Source organism: Salvelinus sp. IW2-2015, linkage group LG4q.1:29 (genome assembly GCF_002910315.2).
Source record: "Salvelinus sp. IW2-2015 linkage group LG4q.1:29, ASM291031v2, whole genome shotgun sequence".
Lineage (NCBI taxonomy): Eukaryota > Metazoa > Chordata > Actinopteri > Salmoniformes > Salmonidae > Salvelinus > Salvelinus sp. IW2-2015.
The window spans coordinates 26,803,442-26,814,652 of record NC_036842.1 but is presented as its reverse complement, the minus strand read 5'-3'; the positions used below and the strand labels follow the sequence as shown (position 1 = coordinate 26,814,652).

At 44.4% G+C, this 11,211-nt stretch overlaps 1 protein-coding gene across 1 annotated transcript in view; it reads right to left on the bottom strand.

Moving 5' to 3' along the window:
* LOC111961749 (synaptic vesicle glycoprotein 2C-like) overlaps positions 1-11,211 on the bottom strand; it is a 59,417-nt gene that overhangs the window by 45,488 nt on the left and 2,718 nt on the right. Inside the window, exon 2 of the mRNA XM_023984257.2 lies at positions 2,179-3,222. Within this exon, the coding sequence (XP_023840025.1) occupies positions 2,179-2,797 (619 nt within the window). The 5' untranslated portion in view covers positions 2,798-3,222. The remainder of the gene's footprint in view (positions 1-2,178; positions 3,223-11,211) is intronic.

The window sequence follows — 11,211 nt, the reverse complement described above, 5'->3', positions numbered from 1 at the left end:
GGGTGTTATTGAAGTAATACCCATAGTGAGGTTCAGTTAGTGTTGTGATATGAAGTATACTCCATGGTGAGGTTCAGTTAGTTGTTTGGATATGAAGTATACTCCATGGGAGTTCAGTTAGTGTTGTGATATGAAGTGATACTCCATGGTGAGGTTCAGTTAGTGTTGTGATATGAAGTGATACTCCATGGTGAGGTTCAGGTTAGTTGTTGTGATATGAAGTAATACTCCATGGTGAGGTTCAGTTAGTGTTGTGATATGAAGTGATACTCCATGGTGAGTTCAGTTTAGTTGTGATATGAAGTGGTACTCCATGGTGAGGTTCAGTTAGTGTTGTGATATGAAGTGATACTCCATATGGTGAGGTTCAGTTAGTGTTGTGATATGAAGTAATAATCCATGGTGAGGTTCAGTTAGTGTTGTGATATGAAGTAATAATCCATGGTGAGTTCAGTTAGTGTTGTGTGATATGAAGTGTACTCCATGGTGAGGTTCAGTTAGAGTGTGTGTAATATGAAGTGATACTCATGGTGAGGTTCAGTTAGTGTTGTGATATGAAGTGCCATGGAGTATCACTTCATATCACAACACTAACTGAACCTCACCATGGAGTATTACTTCATATCACAACACTAACTGAACCTCACCATGGAGTATTACTTCATATCACAACACTAACTGAACCTCAAAAATATTGTGTTCTGACAGCAGCAATTGATATGGGAGAGTTTCATACCACAACACTGACCTGAAAACAACTGTCTGAGTGAGCTAACAGAAATGGTCAAGTCTTGTTTTTCCGCAGGAAGGGAGTGTGATCTCTCTTCAAGTCCCAAGGGACACTGGGAAGTGGAGGAGGGGAAAAGGGGGCAGAAAATAATCCACTTCACTCCAGAATCGAGAAATGTTAATACAAATTATAATCAGTGTTTGTGGGGAGAGGTGATCGTTTACCGACATTATGCCTCATCACTGCCGGGAAGGCCAGAGCCCACAACCCAGACCCTTCCTGTTTTCTTCACTTCTGGTTTCCCTTCTTTGAATGTTGGTGATGCGACTGATAGGCTGAAGGTAGAGGGCCTTATTGAGACGTACAAATGGGACGATGAGAGACACTTATTCATTATAAGTGACAACAGACACTGGACTCTATAGCAGAGACTACAGGACGGTTCTACATGCAAACCAAAAGGGTTCTAACTGGAACCGAAAAGGGTTCTTCAATTCCCAGTCATTGATGACAGGGGATCTACAAAGGGTGCAATTCAGTCTTTACTTCTTACCACAACACCTGCTATGAAATAATGGGATTCACACACATTTTTCTGAGAATTGCTGTAAGGGACGTTCACTTCCACAACAAATGACTGCGTAATAAGCATTATTCAAATGTAGCTGCATTTAGTCTAATTGAATGTAAAGAAAATCCTACTCTTTAGAGATATTTCTGCAGACTGTCTTTCTGCTCTCTCCTCTCCAACGGTACGGTACAGCGGGCAGCTCTGCCTTAAGCCCAGAGGGACTTAACTAACTCAATGCTAGCTGCTGCTGTTATCTCCACCAGACAAGATGAGCATGCCGAGCGGGGAGCGGCGTGGTGAGTTTGTCTCGATGATAATTAGCTCTTATGTGTAAGCATAATTCCCCCTCCACGCTACGCTCCTCATCACTCTGTTCTGAGGATGGATGAGAGGATGAGAGGAACAGATGAGAGGATGAGAGGAGAGGAAGGCAGACAGCAGAGAGAAACAGCTGACAAATTGGGGATCTGGAACATTGGGAACATTCCGGATGTTCTTTGAGGATTCCCCCAGCTCCAGGGAATCCCTTGAGGATGATGTCTGATCAACAGGTCTGTCTGAGAGCAGCTGTCAGACAGACTGGTGTACAGCAGGAATACAGACCTCTCATTTTAGGAGACTAATTACAACTATTTCTATTCATTTGAGCAAATGGCAGTTTCACACTCGCACGCACACACAGACGCACACGTACGCGCACATACCGCACACACAGCTCTCTACTCAGGCATCCAAATACCTGGTGCCATGACAACCCAACCTGTTCTAACGTAATGAGAGTACATTTGTAAATGTCATCCAATGTCCTCACTGTCCCTATTTCTACCAACACAAACACACCACTCACACACACACACACACACACTCTCTTCCTTACCTAGCCACCCAGCTCCAGAGTTGGGAACACACATGTCAGTCTCGGCGCTGGGCAGGACGAACCCCACCACAAACACCTCAACACCGTCTGACATCAGCGCCATGCCCAGCACGAAGAACAACTGCCACTGGAACCTGCCATGGCCACACTCCTGCATGATCAGCTCATACTGCTGGGCCAGCTCCTCCTCGTCCGCCTGCCTCTCCAGCTCCAGCTCCTTACGGTCCCTCAGGCTGTCTGAGACAGGTTGACCCAGAGAATCCTGCCCCTCCCTGGGCATCCTGTCAGTGTAAGCAGGCACCCCCTGGTACTCCCCCTCGTAGATCTCATCTTCATCATCGTGACCCTCTGTGGCGTCACTGGCGTAGTGTTCGCCGTCTTCGTCGTTGGCTGTGCGGCTGCAGGGAAAGTGGCCGTTGCTGTCGGGCTGTGTGTAGCACATGTCGTCATTGTCTTTGTCCTCGTTCTGGAACTGGCTGTAGTTGCGTTGGGAGGAGTACTCGTCCGTGGCGCGGTTCACGATCTTGCTGACCTTCTTGGCGGCGTGGCGTTTGGCCTCTTTGGCGATGTCCTTGGCGCCCTTCACCAGCGACATCCTGTTGTTGTACGACTCATCCATCTCACTAACTCTGATTGGTCATCTATCTATCTATTTGTCTTTATTTGTCCTTTATCTAACCTGCTAGGTCAGTTGGGAACCAATTCTCATTGGCAAGAATTTCTGCCAAAGAACTGCAGGGGAGGACAACTTAACTGTCAGAGACTTAACTTACGTTAGCCTACTTGCTTACATTCTTCTGAAGTATCAGAGTGTAAGTTACTGAATGGCAATTCAGTTGCAGCAAACCACAGTAAGTTTGGAGGTGGTTCAAATGGTGCTAGTGTTGGCTAGGATCGCTAGCTGTTGCTGCTGTGGTGAGGGAAAGCAGATCTCTACGGCAGTGGGATGGGAGCAGTCACAAGGTTGAGCGGTGAAGACAGCTGAGTTCCAGTAATAGAGATCACCATGCAGACTGTGGTTAGATCTGGTCACAGCTCATCTGTCTGAGGAGAGAGAGAAATACAATGATTTGGATACAGCAGTGTTCAGGTTCCCTTTGTCAATATAAGTTCCGACAATCAGGCTTTCTGCAGAGTGGACTATTTCTGCCGGTAGTTAGTGAGGAACCCTTGAGGCCTTCAGTGTACGCTATAAATCTTCCTCAACAATATCAGGGGATATGTCTGTCAGTCTGTGAGGTCAATGGAAGGAAATTAATGTAAAAGGCTGAAACAGGCCAAAAAAAGAGAAGGGGATGAATAAAAGTGGATAGATTCCATGCACCCCCTGGCCTCTGAGACACCCGTGTTTTCTGTTTGGGGTCTATGACATCCATCTAGGTCTGTGTGATCTGTCAAGTTCTATTATCTATTATTCTGTGTTCGGTCTAGACTGGTCTAGAGTCTGTATATTCTGTCTGAGCCTTTGTGTTCCATTCCATCTAGCTCAATGTATTCTGCTGTTTTCTTCCAGGAATCTATGTACTGCTCCCAGGCCAGGCTACAGTACACTACAGTCCAGTACATGTCATGTGGTGTGGGACTGGCGTCCTCCTCTGTGACTACTTGACACTGTGACTGAGGATCTCTGAGGGCCTGTCAAAACATCAGGCCTCACCATCACCACCCTGCCCTCAACACCACAGCCTGCTGACAGACAGCATCTCAGACATCATATAACAAATCAAATGTTATTTTAACAGAGCCTACATACCGTATAGGACACATATCCTTAACATTATTTCAAGTGGAGTTATTTTAGATAGTACACAGTATTATCTATCTTGGATAAATTCTCCAAAACTTGTTTTAGCATGATATCTGTTTATGTCCCAGGACTCGAGTGGAGTAGAGTGTAAAGTACTGAGGCTGGGCTGAGGGACGAGGCTGGGCTGAAGGGTGAAGCTGGGTTGAGGGGTGGGGCTGTAGGTAAGTGTGGGGTGAGAGATGAGGCTGGACTGAGAGGTGAGGCTGGGTTGAAGGGTGAGGTTGGGTTGAGGGGTGAGACTGGGCTGGGCTGAGGGGTGAGGCTGGGTTGGGGGGTGAGGCTGGGCTGGCTGAGGTTGAGGCTGGCGGAGGGCGGTGCAGGCTGGGTTGAGGGTGAGGCTGGGCTGAGGGGTGAGCCAGGCTGAAGGGTGAGGCTGAAGGAGGTGAAGTGGCGGGGTGAGGCCCTGTATGTCTAGAACAAACTCAACCAGCCCTGAGTTTAGACAACACCAGAACAGGAGGTCTAGACCAAAACTCAACCAGCCCTGCAGGTCTAAACAAACTCAACCAGCCCTGAGGTCTAGACCAAACTCAACCAGCCCTGGAGGTCTAGACCAAACTCAACCACCGAGTCGTTAGACCAAACTCAACAGCCCTGGGGTCTAAACCAAACTCAACCAGCCCTGAGGTCTAGACCAAACTCAACCAGTCCTGTGTCTAGACCAAAATCAACCAGTCCTGTGGTCTAGAACAAACTCAACCAGCCCTGAGGTCTAAACCAAACTCAACCAGCCCTGATGTCTCGATCAAACTCAACCAGCCCTGTGGTCTAAACCAAACTCAACCAGCCCTGTGGTCTAGAACAAACTCAACCAGCCCTGGTGTCTTGATCAAACTCAACCAGCCCTGTGGTCTAGAACAAACTCAACCAGCCCTGATGTCTTGATCAAACTCAACCAGCCCTGTGGTCTAGAACAAACTCAACCAGCCCTGGAGATTTTGCTGCAGTCAAATAGAGTGGAAAGCAGCGTTGTTCTGAGGGGGGGTGTTTGTAGTCATGTGTGTGATGTAAAACGCAACTTTATATATCCGTGAGTGTGTGTGCCCATATGCATGTGTACAGTATGTGTACAGTATGTGTACAGTATGTGTACAGTATGTGTACAGTATGTGACGTGTGTGCACCACAGGTATGTTATACGTATGTTCTCTTCCTACTTCATTCCACCAAATCAACTCAGTCCGATAAAACAGGTCAACCAAAGGTAAACCACACTGTAACAACAAACAAAGAGACAACAATAATCCACCACCAAGACAACAAACAAACCCCCAGCTATCTCTACTTCCTGTTCATCTGGCCCATCTAGAGAGGAGAGAGCCGTCTCAGAGGCTGCGTACCAAATGGCACCCTATTCCCTACATATTGCTATGGACCGTGGTCAAAAATAGTTCACTATATAGGGAATAGTGGTGCCATTTGGGACACAGACAGTGTTCTCTTTCCGTTAGACAACTCCCCTAAACTCTATGACAGTAATGTAGCTTCTCTAACACAGTGTCTGACGGCTCAGTGGAGTCCGGCAGAACATCAGACTCATCATCACACTGGATACTGAGGCTCTGCACCCAGGGGGGAAGGAGGGAATACCTGATCAACTCTATAACTAACTTAGACTGAACTTTTACAAAGGGGGGTATGAATGCTGGTGGGGATGGGATACCAAGCAGCCAAGATAGGGGTGGGATATAGAGTGTGGAATAGGAATGCCTGTGAAGTGTTTAAGTAGAGTTTGATTGAAAGACTCTTCTCTTTCGCTGTCTCCTAACTTCTCTCTCCCCCTCTATCTCTCTCTTCCTCCCTCCAACCCACTCTCTCTCTCTTGCCACAGTTTAAACGGCTGGCCAGATCGGCTGTCCATTTGTTTTTAAATTATGATAATTTCACCTTTATTTAACCAGGTAGGCTAGTTGAGAACAAGTTCTCATTTACAACTGCGACCTGGCCAAGATAAAGCAAAGCAGTGCGACACAAACAACAACACAGAGTTACACATGGGAAGAAAAAAAACTTACAGTCAATAACACAATAGAAAAAACAAAGTCTATATACAGTGTGTGCAAATGGCGTGAGGATGTAGGCAATAAATAGGCCATAGTAGCGACGTAATTACAATTTAGAAAATTAACACTGGAGTGATAGATGTGCAGATGATRATGTGCAAGTAGAAATACTGGTGTGTAAAAGAGCAAAAAAGTAAATAAAAACAATATGGGGATGAGGTAGGTAGATTGGATGGGCTATTTACAGATGGACTGTGTACAGCTGCAGCGATCTGTTAGCTGCTCAGAAGGCGATCCGCAACTTAAAAGGCCTTGTCGGTCTGTTGGCATTTCATTATACTGTATGATGGTGGATCCATCCCTTCCTACACATAGTTAATATGCTAATGGCCCTTAATGTTGACATAAGTCGCCGCTGTGCACCTTGAGATTCCCAGATAACACTGTGAATGTATATGGTACATCAGCATAAACACACACACTGACAAAGTTGTGGTCACAAAATCACACTTATGCAGAATTCACACACACATCCACCCACAAATCCAGTCAAATGCCTGTCCACATTTCTATCCCTGCGTAGCATAGCTGCTGTGCCTAGCACAGTGATTATGGTTACTATAGGCTCACGGTGCGTTTTACACAATATGCACATTTCCTGCTGGCTGGAATCAGGAGCCTGCTGAGGGGGACAAATGATTTCCTCCTAGTGGGGCTGTCATGGCCCGCTGACGCCACACAGCCATCTTCATTAATCACACACACACATGTGCATGCACAAAAGCGCACGCACGCACACACACACACACACACACACACACACACACACACACACACACAGTGAATCACAGAGAAGGGGAGATTTGTCCCATTTATGGGTCATAAAATGTAAAGCTGAATAAAAATAAAAAAGGCCTTCATCTGCACTGTGATATAGAACAGACAACAGTTCAGGACAGGTGGTACGGCATGACATATTTCCAGATCCAACCAGGGTTGTGATCAGTAAACAGGAAAACATAGCATGATCAGTAAACAGGAAAACATAGCATGATCAGTAAACAGGAAAACATAGCATGATCAGTAAACAGGAAAACGGAGCGTGACAAAAAACTTGGAATGGCGATGTATTACCTCCTCCATTTAAAAACATTTTCTCCTGTTTGGTGCTTTCTGAACACTACCCAGGTATTCCTCAGGGAGAGAATGTGGTGTGTGTGTGTGCAAGTTGGAGATGTTTCCTTATAAGGATGTTTCAGGAAGGAACGACACCATCCTCTAGTCTAGGTAGCTGCAGGATACGGCAGTAGTATCAGAAATGGTTTCCCCGTGCTAACCGCTCCCACTCGAGCTGCCAACTCCGAACCCCACTCACGCACGCACGGACACACACATACACACGCAGCAGTTTATAATTTACGTTCTGCTATAGACAGGCACAGACACACACACACACACTGGCAAGTCCCTCTGTTGACAAAAACACGCAGTCACACACAGAAACGCACACCAGTATACAATTTACTGTAAGTCCTGATTGTACACACGCAAGTGCACACACACCCAAACAAACACACACACACAAACACACACCCACCCAGCTGCCTGGCTAAGTGCAGCAATTTAGTGATGGATGGCTGTGTGGGTTGACTGGCCAGCTGCTGTAGGAGACCCACCACGGATGCCCAAGCCAGTTTCATAGAGGCACTGAGGACTGTGTGTGTGTGTGTGTGTGTGTGTGTGTGTGTGTGTGTGTGTGTGTGTGTTGTGTGGTGTGGTGTGCTGTGTGTGTGTGTGTGTGTGTCCGAGTTCATGACCTCTCTACCAGCAGGGGAGAGACATCTTGGTTCCAGTCCAGTGGTCAGCTGGCAGGTTGTGACATCATAAGGTCGTGATCCTGGAGCTGTGACATGTTGTGGGTTGGTGGAGGCTCCAAGATGGCAGCTTGAAAGCACGCTTCCTACCGAGCTCTGCATATCAACTTTTGAAAGATAGTAAAAAGTGTATTGTTTTGAACTACCAAACTAATACTTTTCTTGCTAAAAACACCAGGTTATTGATGATTTAAGATTATATTTTCCAAAATGTCACAGCGCGAACAGAAGAGAAATCTTATGGCTACCTCCTCAAGCATCATCCAATGTCGTTACACAGGAGGCAAATGCTTTGATTGACAACTATACTGGTCTGACAGACTCTATGACACTTTGCGTGTCAGGCGAGGATTTTCCTTCTTTGCCTATAACCCCAAGCAAACCTCCAGCTTCCAAGAAAGGCATGTTTGAACTGGGCCCAGATGCCACTGCCAATAATTATGTTATCGCCACTCTTTCCAGGCTCATCAATGCAAGGTCCGATGCCATAGAGAAAATGGTTGGCGACAACGCAATGAAAATCGAGGGCTTAAAAAAAACAGTTGACTATGCATGCATGGAAATCAGGGATGTTAAGAAGGTCACCCACATCGAAAAGCATGTCGAAAAGGAGGAGGGAAAGATGGACTTGTGCCAAAGAAGAATCGCGGAACTCGAAAGCTACTCCAGATGGTGGAATCTGAGACGGTATGGAGATCCCAAAGCAGATGGGGAGAACGTGCGGCAAGAGACCATCAAAGTCTGCCAAGCTATCCTACCTGTGGAGAAGGCTAAGCTAGCAGAGTTTGTCGACACTGTACATCACCTTGGCACGAGAAGGCAGGGTGACTCCAAGCCCAGATGTGTCATTCTCCAGTTCACATCACAGATCTACAGGGATGCCATTTGGAAAGCAGCCAAGAAATCTACTTTCCTACGCGATAACAACCTGCGGTTTGCTGAAGACCTCTCGAAAGCAGACAGAGAAAGGAGAGAAACTGTGGCCAGCTGTGGAAAAAGCACGAAAAGAAGGGAAAGCGGCTTACTTCATCGGAGGGCGCGCTTTCATCAACAGATCCAAAATCAACCTTCCTCCTTGACTACTGCCATGGACTGTGCCTAGTGGTCAACATAGGCTACCTAGATAGCTAACTCTGATGTGAGCAGATCCCACTCCTGGCTCTAAGGTGATTTAACCTTCGTTCTAACTGCACAGGACTACTGGAGTAATGGATATTTACTATTTTATTTGTTCTCTCACTTCTGATATTTTTACCTGTAGTATAGGCAGTGAGCAAGCTCTTTGTTGTTTCTTGTTCTGGCAATTAGCTTTCTTATGCTAAACTATTCTCACTCAATTATTTATATCTATTTGGTGTGCAACGCTGGTTTCCTTGCATTCTTTTTCAATTTGCGATTGTTGTTTAGCTCATAGTACTTTGTTCTATATTCCACTTTGTTGTTGTCTATAGTTTCACTCAATGCTAGGGGGTTAAGAAATAATATAAAGCGCAAGGCATTATTTTTATTTGCCAAACAACTTAAAACAGATTTATGTTTTTTTTCAAGTCTCATTCAGTTGCTACCGACGTCAACTTCTGGAGATCTCAGTGGGGTAATGATGTATGTCTCTCTCATGGTTCTGAACACTTTGCTGGAGTTATCACTCTAAAGAATAATTTCAATGGAAGTATTTTGCACTCCGACTGACCCTTCTGGTCACTTTCTATGTCTTGTTATCAACTGTAACAACATCATCATTATTATTACCAACATTTATGGTTACAATTCCAAACTTGAAAATGATCACTTACTTGAATCTTTAGAAAAGCGTATTCTCCATTGGCTAACCAAGTTCCCGAATGCTTTACTTATAGTAGGTGGGGATTTTAATATTTCTCAGAATAATTTAATTGATAGATGGCCTCCGGGACAGTCCACTTCTATGAATACAAGTTTGAGGCAGTTTATGGAAAGGTTTGATATCATAGATCTTTGGAGAGTAAAGTTTCCTAATGACAAGTCTTTCACTTGGAGTAATGAGGCATGCTCCAGACAATCACGCATAGATTTTTGGCTGGTGTCTAAATGTTTTGATAAACAGGGTATTTCTGTTAACATCCTTGCCACTCCCCTTAGAGCTATTTATATTGACATTAAACTTTTTATCTCTGATAATGGCCTTGGCAGAGCATCCTACTGGAAGCTTACTATCTCTATATTAAAACATGAGTTGGTCAAGATGGAGATAAACAATTTAATTACACACTTTTGGAACAAAGCTATAAATGACCATTCATACAGTAATAACTGGGAGCTTTTTAAATATGAGGTTGGAAAATATTTAAGAAAATATGAGAGTATTCTTGCCAAGACGAGGAGAGCTGAAGAAGAAAGTGTAATTACAAAGATCACCGATTTTAAAAAATTACGTTTTTACTTTTATTCAACTAGGCAAGTCAGTTAAGATCAAATTCTTATTTTCAATGATGGCCTAGGAACAGTGGGTTACCTGCCTTGTTCAGGGGCAGAACGACAGATTTGCACTCTTGTCAACTCGGGGATTCAATCTTTGAATCCAACGCTCTAACCACTAGGCTACCTGCTGCCTGTTGAAAGTCTCAGAGAGGAGGACAAATCTGTTCTGTTTGAGCTACAAAACAAGTTGGATGATATGTTAATCTCTAACTTTAGTTGCAACTTCTACAGGAATTTATATCGTTTTATAACTATTTTTTTTACTCTCTGGGGAATGTGAAATCAATTGGGGGCAACAGTGTGATGACCCTATTATAGTTGAAGAGATCATTTATTCTATTGAACACCTTAAAAAGAATAAGTCTCCTGTGACTGATGGTATATCTGCTGAGTTTTACAAAACTTTTTCTCAACAGTTAGCCCCATTTCTGTTGGAGGTCTTTTCTGAAAGAATTACAAATAATGCTCTTCCTCCCAGTTTGACTCAAGGTCTGATTACATGAATCCCTAAGCCCAAGAAAGACTTGCTTCTACTCGATAATTGGCGTCCAATCTGTCTGCTCAATAATGACCGCGGAGATTAACTGTCCCATTCACATATAAAGAGTTTTAATAGTACTAAAAAATAATTCCCAAAACCAAAATTTCTCAAGGGAGAGAAATAGAAACTCATGTTCCACTGTATCGAAGGCGTTATAAAAGTCTAAGACAATAAAGAAGACATAAAACTATCTTTGAAGATTAGATCAGAATAGTCAATAAGGTCTAACACCAGTCAGGTTTATTATTAGATATATGTCTATTCCTCATGAATCCAGATTGGGTTTCTTCTATAATTGCAGTCCAATACTTCCTTCATTCTTTTTGCAAATATAGAGGCTAATATTTTGTA